This window comes from Cyprinus carpio, chromosome A5 (genome assembly GCF_018340385.1).
Source record: "Cyprinus carpio isolate SPL01 chromosome A5, ASM1834038v1, whole genome shotgun sequence".
NCBI lineage: Eukaryota > Metazoa > Chordata > Actinopteri > Cypriniformes > Cyprinidae > Cyprinus > Cyprinus carpio.
In genome coordinates, this window is record NC_056576.1 from 33,326,971 (window position 1) to 33,349,237 (window position 22,267).

Here is a 22,267-nt window from a genome sequence, read left to right on the forward strand (position 1 = left end):
TTTCAGACCCCCCAGAGCCTCCTGTCATTGAAGGTGTCCTCTCTGGAGTTTCTGTGTCCGGTGACTCCCCACTTAAGGTACATCATAGACTCAGAGTCTCTCTATGTATATATGTTATCTTTGGTGGGTTTAAGCTGACACATCTTTTATTTGGTAAGATTGCATCTTGTGAGACCAGAGAAGGCTTTCCCAAGCCAAACATCACATGGTACCGTGATCACATCCCCATCCACCCCACTAGTGGCTGTGAGTAAAATGATGCTCCGCACAGACCTCATCACTGACAGATTTATTATCTATATATTTTTATCTATAATATTAACATCATTCATTTTGGTTTCTAATTCAGCTCTAATATAATTTTGAGCAATAATAATAATATTAATTTATATTAATACATTTTTTATACAAGCGTCTTAATGTTTGGCTTTTATTATGAAATATTATGAAAAATCTAGCCTAGGGTAAACATCAAGTCAAAACTGACCTTTCTTGTCTTATTGTGAATGACTCATCAGTGTACATTATACAAAGAAAAAATGGATTTATATATGTGTGATTTTACTTTAAAATGCAACAACTTATTTCACCTTTGAGACTTGTGATGTAGATATATAAAAATTCTAATAAGCTGAATACATTTAATCTGAAAATTATTTTTTATGTCATGGCCAACAAATGGCAGATAAATAAATAGCAAATTTTGTGCAAATTTTAGTTTAAAATTCTTGTCCAAAATAAAAATATAAACCGAAAAGCTAAAATAAATTGTTTTAAATACCACAAAAAAATTTAAGGCATCACAATATTATAATGTACAGTGTGAAAAATATATATTCAATTTGAGATTTGCTAAAGATTACAATGAGCTGTATAATTTTAAGTGAGTGTTAGATGAGAATTAAGGAAATCTACATGCAGAAATAGGGTAAATGAGCATACACAATTCATTATCTAATATCATCTTATATTGATTAAAAAATTCATATTATTCACAATCCAATTAATGCCCGATGAAGAAAATTGGATCCTGAGTTGCGAACACGTTTCATGTTGACTTTAGAGCTGCAGCTGGTTATTAGGTCATTAGCTGGTCCAGGCTGTGTTCATTGTTTGGTCAGCTGGACTGGTGGAACCTTTACTGGCCTGGTAGTACATCTTGGTCAAGCTGTTTTGAGCTGGTAGACCACACTGGACAAGCAGCATTGTTCTAAAAACCTGCTAGACTCCTAAAGATGGTATGACCTGGTTTTTCCAGCAAGGTTTATATGAAGAATTAAGCTCTGTTTCCTCTTAAATATTACCACTAATGTGAATGTATGTCTGGTTGTGTGTGTGTTTCATGTCAGTGGCGAACGTGGTAACGCTAGTGACGAAGGAATCCAGTGGTCTATATACAGTGCAGAGTGAACTGCATTATAAGGTGACCAAGGAAGTCAAAGACGCCCACTTTTCCTGTGAAGTCAGCTATTTTGTCCCAGGAGCTGTCAGGACATTGAAGTCCAAAGACATCAATATTACAGTTCATTGTAAGTCCATTTATGAGTTTTTAATGAAGTGGAATGTGATATATTGAAACTCTTGCAGCTGGGACAAGCTAATTAACACTTGGATGCTTGGGCTTTTGTATCTGTTGCATTCTGCTGGATAGCTCCGCCCACTGTGAAATCTCATTGGTCCGAAATCCCACTGAGGTTAAAAGATCACATTAGATCTGACAGATCTAACATGGTTTTGTAAAAAAAGGCAGAGTATTTTACCGTTTCATGTTTTTTATATTTCAGATAGCTTTAGTGTGTCACAGGCAGTGCTGGGTAGATTACTTACAACTAGCCCCTTACTGATTAAACATTACATGAGACAAATTGTAATTAGTAACGTAACACATTACACATTTTAGGTAATCTAATCAGACTACTTTTGTTGACTATTTTTAGATTACTTTTGACTCAAGTCACATTGACTTTTGTACCACTCTGATATAAAAATCGAAAGAGAAAGAAAATATGTTCCATTGTTTGCTATCAAAAGTACATTTAATATCACTTTACATCAGGGTTTCCCAAATTAGGGTTTGTGAAAGAACTTCGGGAGAAATGTGAACAAGAAAAAAAGAATAATTAGGGAAAATCAATAAATTACATATCATTTATTTGAATATGTGAATAATATGCAATCATGTAAACAATAAAAAGTAACTGTATTCTTATTATGAGCATTTTAAAACATAATGTAATAACAAGTACTTTGTTAACATATTACATAATCCAGATTACATGTAATCAGTTACTACCCAGCACTGGTCACTGCTTATGGTAAACTCCATTTTGAGTTGTGTTTATTGTGACACAGCTACAAAGGTCTTTGGTTTGCCAGCACTGACTAAATAACTGAGTATGAGAATTATGTTGCCTTGGCGAGATACATTTGAATGAAATAAGATTCATGGCCTGCTGCTCTTTGTGTATGTGCGTATGTCATATAGACCGCACGACCAGCGTGGAGATATGGAAAGAATCGCCTGAGGGCTCGGTCAAAGAGGGGGACACAGTGGAGATCCGTTGTCAAGGCGATGGGAACCCCCCAGCACCCATCATTTTCAACCGAGAACAAGTGAGAATAGTCTCTTTTTTCTCTTTTTTTATTTGGACTCGTATTTTCTGAATGGAAGGCTGTAAAGCATTGAGAAGAAGGACGTCTGGCCCAGACAATATGCTTTATATGGACAGAGGGAACAGTACCATTACTGACTTGCAGCTTTAAGTATGTTTAATATGCATTTGCTTTAATGACAATATGACAAAATGACTTTTCAACAGTGGTTCTCAAATGTTGCAGATGGCAGACCACTTCTAATGCTAATTACTTGTAATTACTAAATTCTATAAACACACTTAAGATCATTTAATGAGCCGTAAGGAAATCTTAATTAGAGTATAATAGACATTCACACTGTGTGTCTGTGTGTCCTGCTCATAACAGTCAGATGTGGAGCTGGATTCCTCTCAGGGGCTGCTGGTTCTGAAGGAAGTGTCTCGTGCAGATAGCGGTGTGTATGAATGTCACTCTCTGGACGTGGATGAGGTGGTGGACACCCTACAGCTCACTGTGCACTGTGAGTTCAGCCTTTAGCTTCTCAAGTTTTCACACACAGTAACACCACCATAATCTAATCATCTATCAGTATTGTTGCCAAATTTCTCTAGCATTCAAAAGAAAAATGTCACTAATAACATTTGTAATGTTAAAAAAAAAACGATTTCTGTTTCAATTGTATGCTGCTCTTTTGAATTTTCTATTCATCCAAAAAATTATAGAAACAAAAATGTATTACGGATTCCACAAAAATTATGGGCAGCACAACTTTTATTATTGATAATAACAAGAAATGTTTCTTGATCCGCAAATCAACATATTAGAATGATTTCAATGATCACGTGACATTTATGACTGGAGCAATGATGCTGAAAATTGAGAAATAAATTACATTTTAAAATGTATTCAAATATAAAACAGTTGTTATATTGTAATAATATTTCACAGTATCAGTTAGAAATGCAGACTTGGTAAGCATAATAGAATTCTTTAAAAAATCTTACAGACTAGAAAATTGTATTTATTAATTTTACAGATGCTTTTGTCCAAAGGGATTTAAATGAGAAAAAAATGACACAAACAATTTAACATAAAGTAGCCAAAATTATTAGCAGTATGAGTTACACCTTATATTTAAAAACAAAACTTCCCTAGGTTCACGTTCACTAGGCCTCCATTCTTCCACATTTTGTATTTATGTTGCAAAATACATGCATTTGTTTTAATTCTATTATTTCATTAAGCATTTAAATTAAAAATGGATTAAAAAAGTGATATTTTTAAGTGAAAAGTGATGTTTTGCTGGAGCATTATGAAAGAAATACTTCACCCCTAATTAACAATTCTGTCACCATTTATTCACCCTCATTAAATGAAGCTGATATAATTCAAGTCAGGCTCACAACAAGGCTTTTACTCTGAATTACTGACTGTTTATATATATATATATATGTATGTGTGTGTGTTTGTGTGCTCAGATCTGGACCCAGCTGTGGTGGTGCCCAAAGACTCCGAGGTCATGCTGAAAGGAGAGAGTCTGACAGCCACCTGCAATGCCCTGTCGTCTTTAGAGACGTCTACTGTATGGTTTAAGGTAACTCTACAGTGTGATTCACTTATCTTTCAGCAGTCTAGACACATTCATTCAGTCTCCCATATTCTGTTTAGAGCCTCTTTTCACTCTGTCACTAAATTTGTTTGCACACGTTTGTTTGTGTGTAGAATGGGACTGTGGTTGGAAGGGGACACATAATGCATCTGCAGGATGCCACGTTTGACACAGCTGGACAGTATGACTGTGAGGTGACTGTACCATCTCTTCCAGGCCTGCTGACCAGCGGTTCTGTCCATATCATCGTACAAGGTGAGGAAGAGCTCATCAAGTAGTTAAAAGTGCTGAAACTCACTTATATTTCGTTTTAGTGTTTCTAAAATAGTAACTGGATCTGTTCCTCTAGGCGCCCCTCAGATAAAGGATGCGGACCGAGAGATTAAACTGACGGAGAAAGTCGGTGGTTGGGTGAATTTGAGCTGTGAGGTGAGAGGTTACCCTAGACCCGCCATCACCTGGAGCATCACTGGCAGTCAGGTAACACAGATTTCCTCTCAGCGCTCGGCTCGTGTTACACTGAGCTGTGGATCGACGCTTTTGTCTTGTTTATGTGTGTGTGTGTGTGTGTGTGTGTTGTAGTCTCAGAGCTGGCGTGAGGTGGATAAAAGAGAGACGGAGGATCAAGTCCACAGTGTTGTGATGCTTAAAGTTACCACTCACACTGTTGCTGTCTGCAATTCAACAAATGACTTTGGAATAGAGACCAAGACGTACAGCATCAGGAGCAGTAAGAGTCCATTTTTTACTTATTTGCACTTAAAATCAAGGCACATCCAGTCGATTATTAAAATGTTTAGTATAATAATAATTATTAGTAATTATTAATCACTGTTATTAATCATGATGATGATGATTTCATTTATATTATATTTGATTATTAATGTTAAACATGACATTTAAATATAACGGACTAAATGTATTATAATTATAAACATTTATTAGAAATAGGAACATAATATTTATTTTTATATCTATTAATATAAATGTAATATCTATAATTAGATTATTGTTACATTTGATACCTATTTTATCTAATTTTATCTATGTAGACTATTGTTTGAGTTGGTCCATTTTTTTATGTTTTTGAAAGACATCACTTATTTTAAAATAACTGTTTTCTATTTGGATATATTTTAAAATGTAATTTATTCCTGTGAAGCAAAGCTGAATTTTCAGCAGCATTACATATGCTGATTTGCTGCTCAAGAAACATTTCTCATTATTATTTAACATGCTTTTGTAACATTATAAATGTCTTTACTTTTGAAAAACCTGTTTCATTATCAGATTTATAATGCAATTTGATCTTGTCATTTATTTTCAACTTTTTTTGGAATTAAAATGTTAATGTGTCTGTTGTTTTCTCCCAGTTCCATTCTCCCAGACTCCAACAGCAAGAAAAACTTCAGGTAACTTTTTTTTTTTGCTCGTCTGTTGCTCTGTATGTCTGTTAGAAAGGATCGTATGCTTTAAATCAACACCCAGTCCATTTCATCCCTTCAAAATCCAACCCTAACAAACAATGAAAGATCATCTGATGTACTTGAATAATTCATAGATTTTATATGGCAGAGCCTCCGCAGCAGCTCAGTTAGCCTGCTCTTCATGTCGGCCTCTGGGCATATTTAAAATTCTGTGTGAAGAGAAGTAAAAAAAAAAAAAAGCAAGCAAAAATTTAAGCAGACATTACTTTAGATAGCAGGGGCAGATCCAGTGCTGAATGTTTTCCAAGATGAATGTATAATTAGTTCAATGTGAATATTTTAGAGGGGGCAGATCCAGTGCTGAAATGGTGAATGGTGGCCTGCTGTTTTACTGAGTTGATTTAACCCATTTTATTTATAGCATTTGATGACGCTTCCTCTGAATGGCACTCCTTAATTTGCTTTATTTGACTTTTTATTTGGCTCGCGTTTTCCATTTTACTAAAACACCCTAATTATATGTTTCATACCAAACTCGTTTTATTTAAAAGTACATGTGTCCTTGTCACGTGGCACATGTTTTGAATACAAATGTTGCAGCCATTGCTAAAAACTGCAGTGTAATGTGTCCTTTAGAAGCTCTTTTCGTGATCAAGAAGAGTATTTCACATTTGTATTTTGCCTGAAAGCCCATTTATTGTATTTCAGCATGAATTAATAGTGTCTCGTTGAAATGGTAATAGTTCATTGGTTATCATATATCAGTCAGCCATACTAATGTTGGCATCTGTTGTTCTCTCTCTCCAGCTGATAACAGTGGAGTGATTATTGTGGTGATCATTGTCAGCATCCTGTTGCTGGCCGTCCTGGGCAGTGTCTTCTACTTCCTGTATAAAAAGGGCAAGTTACCCTGTGGACGCTCAGGCAAGCAAGAAATGTATGTAATACTTTTCCCCTTCTGTCCAGGTTTTTAGTAAACATTAGTACAGGTTTTCAAAGTGGGCTGCGAGGGAGTGCTAGGGGATCTGTGGGAAAGTTTAAAGAAAAACTGTATAAAAAAATGTAATGTAAGTAAATAACAAAAATAACATTAAGGAAATAAATGAATTATTTGATTAAAATACATTTTAAAAAATATTAAAAAGAATAATAAATATGTCTAACAGTATGGTATTATAGTATATATATGTACCATGGTATTATCATGTTTTTTTTGCAGTTGATAGTGCCATGGCATTCTTTAATGTATTCTGTAGTACCATGTAAACAACTGGCTATATGACATATTCAGTACCATGGTATAATAACAGTCAAAAGTTTGGGTGTCTCTGTTATTGTGTCATGAAAACATTGAATAATATGAAAATTTTAATAAAAATTTAAATGTAACATGTTACAGTCAGGTTCAGTTCAGTTTATAGTAGGTCATAACTAAATAATTTTCCCCCAGTTGATGTTATGTAATACATATATTTTGTTCTTTGTTAATTCATATTCATTCATACTACAATAATGTTATTTTTATAGCTTAAAATAATACATATGTATGGGTATAAACTACTATTCAAAAGTTTGGGGTCAGCAAGTTTTTAAAATTCTAATATGTAAATAATAATCCAATTAAGAATAATTGAGCTTATTTTCATATATTCTAAAACATCATTTATTAAACATAATTTAAGCTGAATTTTCAGCAGCAATTACTCCAGTGATCTCCAGCTGATTTGCTGCTTAAGAAAGATTTCTTGTTATTATTAATGTTGAAAACATTGCATATATTTTCAAGATTTTAGTAATAAATAATAGAAATAGAAATCTAATTGAAATAGAAGTCTTTTGTATCATTAGAAATGTCTTTACTGTAACAACTGATCAATTTAATACATGGCTGCTGAATTAAAGAATACATAAAAAATATACTGACCTCAAACTTTTGAATGATAGTGTACATAAAAATGAACATTAACCAATATCAGTAAATGCTGTAAAAGCTTCATGTTTATTTCATGCTATGTTACTAATGTTTATGCATAGACCCTGATAAATTAATACAATTCTAAAAAAGAAATTCACACATTGGTCAATTTATTTGTGCGCAAAAATAAGCATTTGAGCATAAACTTTAGAGAAACAATTTTTCTCACTTTAGATTTAGATGGTTTTTACAATCATGAGAAACAACTTTTGATTCACTTCTTGTAGGGATTTTGATAAAACTTTCTAACAGCAAATTGCATACGCAATATATAATTCAGTTCAGAAGTACGGAAAAACATCTATTCAGCCAAATATTGCAGTGTGGTGTATCTGTGTTAATCTCTACAGCATTAATGCCTACAGCACCAAGGAAAAGACTAACAAAGATGACATCGTAGTAGAGATGAAGGCAAAAAAGACAGAGGAGTCCATGCTATTGAAGAGCGCCAATGGGGAAAAGAAACCTCCCAATGACCAGGTAACCATATGTACTTAACTCTTGTTACCATGATGAGCAGACCTGAGGAACATCTCTTTAACTTTATTATGTGGCGCTTTTTCCTGGAATACAGAACAGCACCCTTAGCTCATAAGTGAAGACTTGTGGGCGACTAAAGATGGCGTCTGTACCTCCCTTCTGACCCAACAATCAAGTCTTAAGAGCTGGAGGACCTCTTGTGGAGCAGCCACCTCCTCTGGATAAAGTGGACTGTACTTTTGTATCCCGTGTGTGAGCAGCAGTATCCATGCTTGGATAAATGGGACACAAGTGATAAAGGAAGATTGTTCTCTGTTTTCTACTGTTCTCTATTGTTTTTCTTCAACCATCGGCCGATTTCAAGATCACAAGCTTCATCCATTAAACACAAGCAAAATGAATTACTGAGTAAAAACATTATTACACATTGTCTACATCTAATGTGAGCACCACGTTGCATCAAAAACTAAGAGAGCTGCAGGGATGACATTTTTTGTAGGCCAAAGTTTGGAAACGAAATAGCATTTCCATCATTCTGAAATCTATGTTTTTTTTTTTAATGTGTTAATTGGTTAACTGTCTGAAATAGGGTCTGTGGTTAATGCAAGCTCAGGATATTTTGATGGTTTATTCTATGACATAAAATACAGAAACCCAAAAGTCGATGGAAAAATCCTGTTGGCTTTTGGTCAAGGAAACCAGGGTGATGCTTACTTCCGAGTCGGCCTACAAAAAATATGTCAAGCACACATTAATGCATAGATTTAATGTGACCTTTTGCATAAAAATGGGTTTACAAATGGATTCATTCTGCTTGTTTCACAAATGTCCTTTTTAGACATCAAAAATGTATATATTATAAATATGTTTAGCGATTGATCCTACTTGTGACCTTATTCGTTCCAGATGTGCTTTTCTAAGCTCTGTTCAGAAAATATTTTGTTTTATTTTTAAGTCCTTTAATTATGCTGCAGAAAGCATATTTTATTTTCTTTTTTCTACACACAGCGAAAAAGTTTATTTTGTTTTATATGTATATGAGACACTTAGCCGTCTCCTGATATTCCCGAAAATCCCAATGGACCAAATAATAAATGCAAATTCAGTTTGAAAGGCTGTTCATTCCATAAAGGCATTGAGAATAACAGATGTGTAGTCTTCATAAACACACAGCCCTTCACGATATTAAGAAACCCAATCTAACCTGGATAACCGAATAAACATGACCCCAGCATTCAGTCAATAATACTGAGCTGACATTTAATAGTGTGTGTACGGTCCAACTCAAACTACTGCAGAGCTCATGTACTGTTTGTAAATAGTTGTAGGGAAGGACATTGTAGCTCAATGTGTTGACTGCTGAGGGGAATCGCAGCTCCCTCTGTTTCTGCCTCAACTGCAGTGCCTGCGGAAATGTGTCTTCATTCACATCAATGCTAGTTACACTGAAACCTTTGTGTTGTCTTGTTTGTTTCGCGCATGTCTTTGTATTTGGTGAAGGGAAAGTTTTGTTGTTTTCATAAATGCCATGACTAATAATACTTTTTATGAAGAGAAGCAGTACGTTTTAGCCTAAAAACCTATGGCTCCATTACAATTTTTGAGACCTGTCATTTATTCATTAATGTGATTTGTTCTAATGTGCAGAGTTTTCTTGTTTCATGTTCTTGAATGTGGCTTTGGCTTTTACTTTTGGTCAATAAAGACGTGACACATGTTATCTACATCAGTGCTTGAGGAAGCCGAACTCTAATAACCTCAGGACTATTGTTAAAACACTAAACCACACTTGGACAATTCATATTTAATTATAGCTCTGCTCATGCATTCTTCTCATGTTGTATTATGCTTAAATTTCTTTGAAAAAGTTTAAAAAGTTGGCTGATTTTGTCTTTTTGTGTTCAGCTTATTTTCCTCTACAAGTCATGTTCACTTAACAACCTTTTGCATTTATTAAAATATTTGTTCATTGTTTAACAATCTGTCCATTGTCTAAATATTAGTGTGAGCCATTTGAGACTGTCAGAACCCTGTCGAATCACTGCATACTACACTGGCACCTTTCCCTGCTTGTCCTCGTGAGCGTATTATGTTGTAATAGCGCAAACTATCATTCTCATTGTAGATTGTTCGCAAACACAGTTACGCAATGTGTTATGTTCGATTTCACTTGTGGTTGTAAATTAAGTACTTGTGGTTTGATGCGTTTGATGCTTGCATTTCTTTTTCTTTTCTTTTATATCATTTTTGGCCAAAAAATAAAGATATGTTACATTCAATGTTCATGGGAAACTTCTCTTTTGTTACATAATTTTCAATGCAGGTCTTTCCTCCAGGCGTCCAGTTGTGTTTCCTCTGGCAGATCTGAATCCAGAAGCGCAGCAGAAGAGTGTTTTTACAGAGTCTCTGTCTGCTGAAGTGAAACATCCGGCAGCACTGATGACAATATCTGCTGATCCAAGCTGGTTTTCTTTAAATCACAGTTTCCATGATATCTGTTATTGAGATGAGTACTTGCAAAGAGCACATTTGCATTTGTCATTCAGTTTCACTGAACATATTGTTCTTAATGACTGTGTTATTCTGAGTTTTAATTCCATAGTGCTGAAGTTAAAGAAATTCAACAGGCACATAATTGTTATAATGAAATGAGAAAACTTGAGTCATTCTTGCTTATGACAATAATCAGAATGACCAAAAGTCATGAAATATATTTAACTCAACCTAAAATAGTTTCCAGACTTACTCTCTACTCAGTTAAAACTGATAGAAGTGTAGAGGAAGGCTGCCCTCTACAGTTCACTAAAATCACACACAGGACTCGAGCTGCCCTGAATCAGGGTTTATTTATACTGACACAGTATAAAAAGTCAAAACTTGTTTATATTTTATTCTTTTTATCTTCTGTTTTATTTTGTTTCTCATTTTTGTTACTTGTTACTGTGTTGTTTTGTACATAAATAAATAAATGGGCTTTAGAAAAGACTACTGACACACACACACACACACACACAAATTATTCTTTGCAATTTTAAAGTCAAAATACTGAGAACATGGCAAAATTGCAATGAATATGATTAAAGATTTTGAGTTTAATATTTTACCATGTTTAATATTTGCTGTGGGTTGATGTAAATATATTTCATATTTTAATATTTGCTTAAATTTGTTATATGTGCATGAGGACAGCAGAGTACAATCTATCTACATATGTTTACAATTCTCTCTTAAAACTGAACATACTCTAATTAATGTTCATTTATGAGGGCAGAACAAATGTGTGCTAGCATGACCTCAAGTATTACTTTGTTTATTAATCATTGTAAATCACTGGATCTTCTTGGATGAACTTGAAAAGTGACAGCATCCGGATGTTTTTATTTCCATTATGCAACCAAAATGCATAAAAGTTTGAGAATTACAGGTTATTCACTGCAGGTCTTTGTTGGGAGGTAATGATCTTGCTCTGTCTCAGCTGAAAGCTAAACTGGATGTGGGTTAATGCTGGGGCTCAGATACCCGGCCGTCCCCTTATCCTCGGGACACTCTTCTAGGACAGAGGGAGAATGCTGGGAACGTGTGTTCTGATTGTGGTCTTTAAGTCTGTCAACAAGGTATAACCAAGCGGCAACCTTCCACTCTCTCTCTGAAACCAACATGGAAGTGATTAAAACTGCAGTTAGAGGGAGTCAGTCCCATAGACTCCCCATGTTAAAATGCCCAGCAGAAAAAAAATGTTTACAGCCAGGTACAAAAAGTGGTTTTGGTCTATATAGCTAATTTTGCCCTTCATGACAACTGTGAGGGGGGTGCATTTTTTAAATAACGCACCGGTTTAAATTATATTAAACCTTAAAGTTCTGCATAATTAAGGGCGTGGACACTTGAGTGACAGGTGGATTGCCGCTGCTGTCACCACCATCCAACTAGGTGGGCGTGGTTTCAGCAACCAGCTCCTGCCTTTTTGCCCATTTTCGATGAAGGCCTATTTCTCTCAATGCTGCAACATGAGGTGATGGTCGTGGATGAATGGCACAATAATGGGCCTCAGGATCTCATCACGGTATCTCTGTGCATTCAAAATGGCATCAGTAAAATGCACCAGTGTTCGTTGTCCATTACATACGCCTGCCCATACCATAACCCCACTGCCACCATGGGTCACTCAATCCACAACGTTGACATCAGCAAACCACTCACCCACACAACGCCATACACGCTGTCTGTCATCTGTCCTGTACAGTGAAAACCGGGATTCATCTGTGAAGAGAACACCTCTTCAAAGTGCCAGACGCCATCGAATGTGAGCATTTGCCCATTTAAGTCGGTTTTGACGACGAACTGCAGTCAGGTCAAGACCCCGATGAGGATGACAAGCATGCAGATGAGCTTCCCAGAGTTTGTGCAGAAATTCTTTGGTTATGCAAAACGATTGTTGCAGCAGCTGTCTGGGTGGCTGGTCTCAGACTATGTTGGAGGTGAAGATGCTGGATGTGGAGGTCCTGGGCTGGTGTGGTTACACATGGTCTGCGGTTGGATTCACTGCCAAATTATTGTAGACAGCTTATGGTAGAGAAATGAACATTCAATTCACGGGCAACAGCTCTGGTGGACATTCCTGCAGTCAGCATGCCAATTGCATGCTCCCTGCGACATCTGTGGCATTGTGCTGTGTGATAAAACTGTCTAATCAGCATCTTGATATGCCACACCTGTGAGGTGGATGGATTATCTCAGCAAAGGAGAAGTGCTCACAAACACATATTTAGACAGATTTGTGAACAATATTTGAGAGAAATAGGCCTTTTGTGTATGTGGTAAAGTTATTAGTTATTTGGGTTTATTTTTTTGAAATTGGTGGAAGAAAATATAGTGTTGTATTTATAATTCTGTTCAGTGTATATTCTCCATGTTGTCATTGTCACATGACCTATCAGTGTCAGTTGTGTCACTTCACTGCCATTTGGTGTGCTCTGCTTTGAAGCGTGCTGTGCAGACCGATCGATGTATGACATCAAAGTACCACGAGAGCTCTGGAGAACAGATGGCAGCATTCAGTATCGCATAATTCCCTGCTATATATTAAGTGAAAAACAGTATGTGACAAAAGAAGCATGTCCGAATGTGTACAGCTATCCACCCTATTTACGACAGTAAATGCCACTCATTTTACTGTAGGGGTCTCCAAAGTCACAAAAATACACAGAACTACATGCAGTTGCTTTAACATCCAGGGAACCTTTCCGTCACACAAAAGGTTCTATATAGTGGAAAAGGTTTTTTGGATTATCAAAATGTTCTTTACACTAAGAAAAATATGATTCTTTTAAAAATGGATCACTTAAAGGTTCTTTATAGAACCATAAAATGGCTTGGCTGCAAAAACTCCCTTTTGAAACCTCTATTTTTTGTAAACCTTTATGTTTGTCATCACTTTTTTACAAATTCTACAAACTGTTCTCTTTTCTTTTTTTTTTTTCTTCTACTAGCAGTAGTGTATCCCAGTTGATTGGCATTTACTGTGACTGTCACACTAATCCTGTGTCTTATAAGTAACGACCTTCAGGCACCCGACACTAAGACATTGCACAATACTTCCCTTTTTGGCACAATTCCCGATTCCCTCCTTACTACAGTACAGCTTGAATGAAATTAAAGTGGGAAGTTTATGAGGGCACAAATCGGCCCACTGTTAGGTCATAGGATGGGCAGATGAATGGCTCCATGTAGTGTGGAATTTATCTGGGGGTGTATTGGGAGTGAAGAGTCTAATCTCATAAGAGGCTAAAGCCGCTTGAGGCTGCACAGAGAAAAGGAAGTGAGCAATCAGAAGCATTGTAGTTTTACACTGTGATTGTGTGTATCGTGTCACATGGCTTTCAGGATTTTTCTGTTGGAGATGTCACATGCATGGATGTCCTGACATGACGCTGCAATGCACTGAACGCACTGGGTTGAGAAGAAGCCTGGAGCTACCTCATGGATTTACCAGGATGTTTTGGTCCATACGCATGAGTTGTATCTGAGGTTTGTAAATTAGTTTTTTGCCAAATGCATTTGAGCAATTAAGTCACTCAACTGAGATGACATACAGCATTATTTTCCATTCTTTTTAAACTTATCTCTTATTTAAAGTCTAATATATTGTCAAATGTCAGAACTAGGGAATGGTGCTTTAACAACCAGTTGAATAATATATATATATATATATATATATATATATATATATATATATATAGATATATTAATATATATAGATATATATCAGAAATTAAATATATAGATTATTTCAGGTAACATTTATTTTATTTCAAGTCACAATGATTTTATTGTTTTAGTTTTAGTTAATTATAATAACTATGATGCAGCCAGAAATTTTTAAGTATTTGGTACACAGATCATTTATATCTTATTAAACCTTCTATTTCTCTTTACAGTTTTATTAATTTTGCTTTGTTATGCTTTTATACATATATACATATATATATACATACATACATACATATATATATATATATATATATATATATATATATATATATATATATATATATATATATATATATATATATATATATTTATGCATATAGTGTTCATTATGTTTCATTTTAGTTATTTTTTGTACATTTTTTGTACATGTATTTTGTACATCAAGTTACATGACATAAAAATTAGGAATGTGGCCTCGGCAACTAGTTGAATAAAATATGTTTTTTAAATATTATTTTAGTTCTTTATTTTTTTTTTTATTTTTATTATTTTTATTATTATTATTGTTTTTTTTCAGTTGTAGTTAACTATAATACCGTGATGCAGACAGTAATATCAAATATTTGATACACTTATTGTGCATATCTTATGCATATGTTTGTCTGTTTTGTCTTTGAAGTGCAGAGATGCCTTTGATGATTTTGGAGACGAGCTGCAGCCTGATTGGCTGGTTCTTTCTGTATGTGCTGCTGTGTCACTTGAACAGTGCGAGAGATTGTGAGTGGAACTGCAGGCTGGTAACTCTGCTCCACGGCATCCTGATCGTCTGTGTGACTGCCTACATCGGCTTCATTGCTGGGCCATGGCCTTTCACACACCCAGGTAAGCTGTCCTGTTTGAACGGTTTTAACCCTCTAAAGGCTGACAATATGAAATAATAGTTCATTGCTGGGAAATGGATTTTGACAGCAACAACAAAACATTTTCTTTTAAAATGGAAAAGTTTATTGAACCTTTAAAACAAAATAGTAATAAAAAAAAATAGAGAAATAGTGCACTCAACATTATTTGAGTGTAATATTTGATCAGGCTTATATACTGTATAACAGAGGAAAATGGAGGAAAGAAAACACATTGGTTTTATTCAGAGGCCCAAGCTGAATAGATTTATGCAATTTGGTGCAGTAAGTGATATTTATATAGCCAAAAAAGTAGAAAAAAAAAACGACACTAGGTTGTGCTATAATAAGTCAATTTGCGTTTTGGTCCATAACTTTGGAAACATAAGGGCTAAATTCTTTTTCATGAATCCTTGATTCAGGCCCTACAAAATGTTCCATTTGTTTGATTTGCATGGAACTTTGCGCACATCATCCCTAGACACTCATGACAAAAAGTTAAAAGTTATCTTTTGATTTTTTGTTATTTTGAATGTTGTGAAGTCTGTAATGGTAATTTTTATTTTTTGTAGATGTTCTGCTTATGGTGATGTTCACGAAACTTGACACAAGACAGCAGGACATTCTCAGGATACGCAACACGTTTCATAATATGCGGCCAATAGGGGGTGCTATAACTGAAAAATCGAACTCAGCTACTGTATGATTCATGAAGTTGAAAATTAGCTTTTTTTTCAACATCCTAACATATCCTCTAATAAGACTTTGATACTTCAGAAATCATGGACACCAGCAGCTTAACCTCTAACAGGCTAATAACAACAAACCTGAATCACCAGTGCATTTGTCTAAATACATTACGCTTAGAGCAAAATTGACTTGGAAATTAATAAATAAAAAATAAATAATAAATAATAATAATAAAACACTAATCCTAGACTTAACCAGGTATTCATCTTCTTGACACTATATACAATATATATATGTGTGTGTGTGTGTGTGTGTGTGTGTGTGTGTGTGTGTGTGTGTGTGTGTAGGGTCTTATTCATTGAAACAAAACCTGGGTCCTAGGATTGTGGTCCTGAATCTGGTTTTTGTTTTTGTTTGTGTGTGTGTATAAGGTTTATTTAAGCTTCAAGAATTGATCGGATTCATTGGATGTGACTTCTGACTGTCTTCCAGGCACTGAAAACACATCTCTCCAGATCCTGGCTCTTGTGCTCAGCTTAGGATACTTCCTCTTTGACATGGCTTGGTGTGTGTCTTTCCGCACTGAGGGTCCGGTGATGCTGACCCACCACACCATGAGCATCCTTGGAATCGTGCTGGCACTAGGGCTGGGCGAGTCGGGCATCGAGACCTGTGCTGTCCTGTTTGGCAGTGAGATCACCAACCCGCTCCTGCAGGCCCGCTGGTTCCTCAAGCGCGTGGGCCGCTATGAGAGTCTAGCAGGAGATGTGGTGGACCTGCTCTTCATTCTTCTGTTTGCCTCTGTGAGGATTGGTGTTGGGAGCCGAATGCTGTATTGTGAATTAACCTCTCTGAAGCCATTGCTTATAGTGAAAGTTGGTGGAGTGGCTATTTACACTCTCTCCTGGATCTTCATGATAGACATTGCACGTTTTGCCTGCAAGAAAACACGTGCCAAATACCGGCGATGGAAGGAACAGTACAAGCTGGATGATGCTAATGGACATGCTGTCAAAGTCAAATAGACCTTTCTGTGCTTTAGGACTGGGGAAATGGCATTTTTGCTGATATAGCTAAAAATATTTTGTTAATTAAACAGGGTTCCATTTTACTGGATATTTAAAAAACGCACAAAAGGTGACATATCTAAAACATACCTAGAAAAATGTAAATCCAGTATAGCTATTCCTATCATTTCTGACTTACTCAAATTTGATTAATTAGTCTGCAAAGTGTCCATGTCATATAAAGATTTTTCTTAATTTTCATGACTTTTCAAAGACATATTATGATATTACTAATTTCCACTACATATTAACGTATTATTCATTTCCATTACTTTTCATAACATACTAATAGTATATTATTAATTTATGTGACATATTAGGATTTTTTTATTTCAATGACTTTTGCATGACATATTAAGATATTAATTAATTTCAACAACTGTTGGATGACACACTAAGAATTTTTTTCATGACCTTCATTTCCGTGATATATTAAGATTTTCTTTTTAATTTCCACAAATTTTTCATGATATAATAGGATTTTAATTTTCACAACTTTCCCATCACATATTAAGATTTTATTAATTTACATTATTTTTCCATATTAATATATTATTACTATTATTACTAGATTTTTTTATTTTAAGGTTTATTAAGATTTCATATTAAGATTTTATTAAATATAATGGCATTTCCAAAACAAGCAGGACTTCCTTAGACAGAACAGTACAATGGCATTACAATAATGGTGCAAATCCGATTCAGATGAAAAAGTTAGTTGTTAACCAACTGCTTATTTGTTGGTCTGGTTTTAGTCATTTGATAAAATGTGAAAAGATGCATGTGTGTGTGTGTGTGTGTGTGTGTGTGTGTGTGTATATATATATATATATATATATATATATATATATATATATATATATATATATATATATATATATATATATATCTATATATCAAACAGTTGATTATTGCTAAATGTTACTGAACAAGGCAATTGCTAATTTTTATAGTTTGTTTTATAGTTCCTACACCAGTAGGAATAAACCGCTAGGTGGAGCACAAGAATTAAATATGCTCCTTCTGATAACTATTGACAAATAAATCACAACTTTATTGTAACAGTCTGTCTTTCATTCCAATTTTTTTCTCTGTATTGCTTTTATTACTTTTATCTTTGTTTTCATCATAATTCGATTAAGCCTATAAACGATAACTTATTTCTCACGGTTCATAACATATGACCAGATTTTTTTTTTTTTATTGAATATTACAATACGGCGGTTTATGCTAAATATATTTTTGTATATCTAAGTTGACAATTATTTTCTAATATGCATAAATATTTAAATATTGATCTGCTTCTTCATCAGAACGCATCTTTTTTAACAATCACTTTGTTTACTCTTTCCAGATTCTGGCTAATCTGTATTAATTTACCGTTTACTAGTTTGTCAGTACTAAACCGCTGACAGTGACAACTAGTAGGCTAGTCTACAACACTTGGGAGGCGATATTGCTGTTTGCGGAAGGATACGCCAAAAGGTGGTGAAGCGTCGCAGGCGTAGGAATCCGGGATGTGATTTTACTGAAAGTTGGGAATTATCAGGATTTTTTGTGATTTTTTTCTTAATCGTTTTTAATCTTCGTACAGCGCGATACTGACACATGTGACAACGCACATGTGTGTGTCTTCTTAATTTGCGTTTGTATAGAGACGGAGTCACTGGTGTACAGATTTAGTTGGAAAAAGAACGGCTAAAAACTACAAAATTTCGGAAAACATGGAGACAAGAAGGGAAGGACCCGACTAAACCAAAGTTTCCAAACAAACTATCCCAAGAACAGAGGGAATCCGTTCGCGAGAGGAAAATATGTGTTGCACATCCGTTATGCTTGGATTGTATTTATTGCCGCTTTGAAACGAAGCTGTTTTGAGCAGAATTCCTGAACTGGGAACTAAACCGCTGCCCCAGCGCAAACATCACACGATTTGTAAAGTTATCTCCCGATTTTGGAGTGGAAAATATGGGAATTCTGGAAGTTGGACTATGCAGGGAAGGGATTACAATGAAAGGTTGAACCGTGAGGATGCTTTAATCCATCCGTTGAGTGAATTTCCCAAGATTTCCACACATTGAAGTGGCCAGGATACACATTCTTCTGGAGCAAAAAAAAAAGTCCATTCAGAGTGTAAGGGGCCTAAAAAGGATGTATATTTAGTTTACAGACTTACTTTACAGTAGCATTTCAATTGAGGGTCTAGTCTTTAGCTACTGCAAATTTGCGGGGTTTTTTTACAGTACAGAAAATTCCGTGTTTGGGATAAGGTTCAGTTTAGGAATGCCGAGTTGGAAGTATTTCAGTGAGAGAAATGAAAGAAACCCGTCGAGACGGACGAAGTAACATTCGGGACTGTAATATGAGCGAAGAGCTTTTGGGCTGACAGTCTCCTTCATTCGTAAGGAAACATATTAACAAAAGATTGTTTCTCTGGCTTTACTTCCAGCCGTGGTTTGGGATTGACAAAGACGACTGTATCCAGACAGAGGCGAGGGGAAGCCTGTCGGTCTGTGTGGCTGGGAAAATGATGAAGCTTCTCGGACAACAGAAAGCATTTTGCTCCATTGATCATCTATGTGTTTGCGTTTAGCATCGATTTCCTTTGCTGACTCTTGTGTCCTGTAGGGCTACAGTCAAATGACTACGGGAACCAACATAGACAATCCGTGGAAATATAAAACATAAGCTTGTTACATTCACGAGAAGACTTTACCGTTCACATCAAGACGGAACTGTCAAAATTTAAAAGTGCCACCAGGCTGTTGTTGTGTTTTGCTTATTATTATTTTTTCCCCCTCCAAATACAAAGGTGTTTTACTATGGTAAAATGCTAATTGGATAAGAGCTGAAGAAAATCAAGAAAGGAAAGCCCAATGAGCGGCACACAGTCCACGCTTGCTGAGAGGTAAATTATGACATAATATTTGTTTTAACGTTACATGGCTGTGTTTATGATAATGATAGGGACCTGTCTTAGGTTTATGACGCTGTTTATACATATCCAAAACAGTATTGTTGAGATTAATCTGGCAGCCTTCAACAAAATATATGATGGATGCTTTGTTGTTCATGTTGGAATACACACAGAAACAATTCATTTACAAAGTGCCATGGCTAAGACCATGATGTTTGGACATTTACCACAGTAATACCATGGTATTCTTGGATGCTATGTGAAAACTTTGGTATATTAGAATAGCTGTCATTCGCTACCATAAAATACCGTCGTATTACAATGTGATATTGTAACTTTACCATGGCGCTGCTGTCTGTCACAGTACTTTTTCATAAGGGTGGTTTCTTAAAAGAGCTCAAAAGGTCTCGGAAATGTACCATGCGTTTGGTACCAGAATCTTGGAAATATCTTGGATTACCATGTAAATATGATTGTACAAGTATTTTTATTGTAACAATCATTTAGTATCCCAGTACACAGCTTGGTTTTGCCATTGCTGTACCATAGTACTGCCACAGTGCTGTTTGTGTAATGCACGTTAGTCACCTGTTGGAATCTGAATAAATACCCCCATACAGAACCCAAACCAGAGTTAATGTTCAGTGTTTAATGCTGAACCAATCTTAAAGAGCATGATGGATAACATCATCATGAGTTTTGTTTGAAGTCGTTCTGTCTGGTCTTTTATGTGTTAAATGCAGTCAAAACCTGTTTCTCACAAATTAGTCGAGTTGATAAGAATACTGATAGGTGACCTTATGACTTGCTGCACATGTACTTGACTGTCTTTCAGATAAACATTTGTGAATGTATGTGAATCTACACACTTTGGAGCCACTGATTTTGTGAGACTGTGTGGTTTGTGTCTGTTGTTTTGTTTTGGCGATGCATTAGTCTGACTGATGTGTGTTGATTGCACACACCTGTGGGCACACAGCTCATGACAGGAAGCACTTTAGTTATGGGGTCAGTATGTCACTCCAGGTATCTCGCTGTGTTGTGCTAATGCTGCTCTTAAGGGCACAGCTGGCCTCGATGGGACTCTTATTGTGGTTTTCCACTCCTTGAGTTGTTACCTGAATTACTCAACCAGTCACACATGCTTCAAAGAACAAAACGCAGAAGCATGCTGGGAATGCTGATGTGTTGTCATCTGTGTGCGGAGTTACGCCTTGGTACATGTTGTTTGACACTTCTGTGTTTTCACACCCAATTTTGATTATATCCATTGTGCAAATTGCATGAATACATATGTGGTGCACAGCAGGGCTAAAGCCTCTCAGTTTAAGTGTCAGATTCTGGCTGGTTTTGTAAGGTGTGTTCTGGGTGCAGTAAAGCTTATATATGACTAATATATACAGTGGTGGCCAAAATTATTAGAACACTAATATTTTCACCAGCTAAAAAATGGTTTTAAGTCAGTTATTTGTGTCTTTTGCTGTAGTGTGTCAGTATTAGATTTTTGTATGATAAAGTTTGTCTGGAATGAAATGAAGAAACAGAACAAACTGAGACAGACTAAATCCAGAAGAACTGTGGCAACGTCTCCGAGATGCTTCAGGAGACCTACCTGCAAAGCTACCTGAGAAACTATGCGCAGGTGCACCTAGGGCAAAAGCTGCTTTAAACGCAAAGGATGGACACACCAAAGGTTGAGTTAGTTTAGTTAATAGAAGTTAACTGATAAAGAAAATCTATTTATGATAATATTTTTGACAGCATCCTCATTTTACAGCATTTTTACACAAGTGCCTAAAACTTTTAACAGTACTATAGCTTTGCAGGTAGGTTTCTTGAAGCATCTTGGAGACGTTGCCACAGTTCTTCTGGATTTAGTCTGTCTCAGTTTGTTCTGTTTCTTCATGTCATTCCAGACAGACGGGATGATGTTGAGATCAGATCACTGTGACAAAGATTGGAGAAAAAAAACCTCTAAAAAGCATGAGAACTCCATGTGGCACTGCATCAGCAACAGTTGCAAACTCTTTTGGAGTAACAGGAATTTGATGCTTATCTAAGAACACAGAATAATTACATATTGAACCATCCTGATTGAAAGGTTGAGATGCAAAAATAATAATTTTATTTTTATTTAAAACAATTACCAAAGAAAAGTGATTTGTGTTTATACAGTAAATTCTTATTATTCCAGATTAGATATGAGTGAGGTGTAAAATTGTGATACAAAGAATTGTGTTAAAAAGGGACACTTTGATAGGGATTTTCATAATGCTTTAATTACACATTAATAAGAAACTTAAACCACCTCGTTTGAAAAAAGTAACATTAGGGATCAGATACCATATAGATGACAGCTTATTGATGCAAGTCTTTATCCATTTTATTTTAAAGATAT

At 35.5% G+C, this 22,267-nt stretch overlaps 3 protein-coding genes across 7 annotated transcripts in view; all 3 read left to right on the plus strand.

Annotated features, from left to right (window-relative positions):
* Positions 1 to 10,365, plus strand: part of mcama (melanoma cell adhesion molecule a) — a 49,239-nt gene extending 38,874 nt beyond the window's left edge. Inside the window, exons 4-16 of one of the 2 annotated variants that reach the window (XM_042756964.1) lie at positions 7 to 77; positions 159 to 246; positions 1,350 to 1,529; positions 2,486 to 2,613; positions 2,983 to 3,115; positions 4,074 to 4,189; positions 4,318 to 4,459; positions 4,554 to 4,684; positions 4,787 to 4,934; positions 5,578 to 5,616; positions 6,439 to 6,568; positions 7,972 to 8,086; positions 8,181 to 10,365. In XM_042756964.1, coding sequence (XP_042612898.1) covers positions 7 to 77; positions 159 to 246; positions 1,350 to 1,529; positions 2,486 to 2,613; positions 2,983 to 3,115; positions 4,074 to 4,189; positions 4,318 to 4,459; positions 4,554 to 4,684; positions 4,787 to 4,934; positions 5,578 to 5,616; positions 6,439 to 6,568; positions 7,972 to 8,086; positions 8,181 to 8,201 — 1,442 coding nt within the window. In that variant the 3' untranslated portion in view covers positions 8,202 to 10,365. Of the gene's footprint in view, positions 1 to 6; positions 78 to 158; positions 247 to 1,349; positions 1,530 to 2,485; positions 2,614 to 2,982; positions 3,116 to 4,073; positions 4,190 to 4,317; positions 4,460 to 4,553; positions 4,685 to 4,786; positions 4,935 to 5,577; positions 5,617 to 6,438; positions 6,569 to 7,956; positions 8,087 to 8,180 lie in introns of both variants that reach the window. The other variant, XM_042756963.1, reaches the window with a different exon arrangement.
* Positions 10,366 to 14,979: 4,614 nt separating this feature from the next.
* tlcd5b (TLC domain containing 5b) lies at positions 14,980 to 17,152 on the plus strand. The gene is made up of 2 exons (XM_019097945.2): positions 14,980 to 15,178; positions 16,378 to 17,152. The coding sequence occupies exons 1-2, from the start codon at positions 14,983 to 14,985 to the stop codon at positions 16,908 to 16,910; spliced, it is 729 nt and encodes a 242-aa protein (XP_018953490.1). The 5' UTR covers positions 14,980 to 14,982; the 3' UTR covers positions 16,911 to 17,152.
* Positions 17,153 to 18,427: 1,275 nt separating this feature from the next.
* The window catches only part of arhgef12b (Rho guanine nucleotide exchange factor (GEF) 12b), a 71,223-nt gene continuing 67,383 nt past the window's right edge, over positions 18,428 to 22,267 (plus strand). For all 4 annotated transcript variants that reach the window (XM_042756967.1, XM_042756971.1, XM_042756968.1 and 1 more), the window contains exon 1: positions 18,428 to 19,860. In XM_042756967.1, coding sequence (XP_042612901.1) covers positions 19,829 to 19,860 — 32 coding nt within the window. In that variant the 5' untranslated portion in view covers positions 18,428 to 19,828. The remainder of the gene's footprint in view (positions 19,861 to 22,267) is intronic.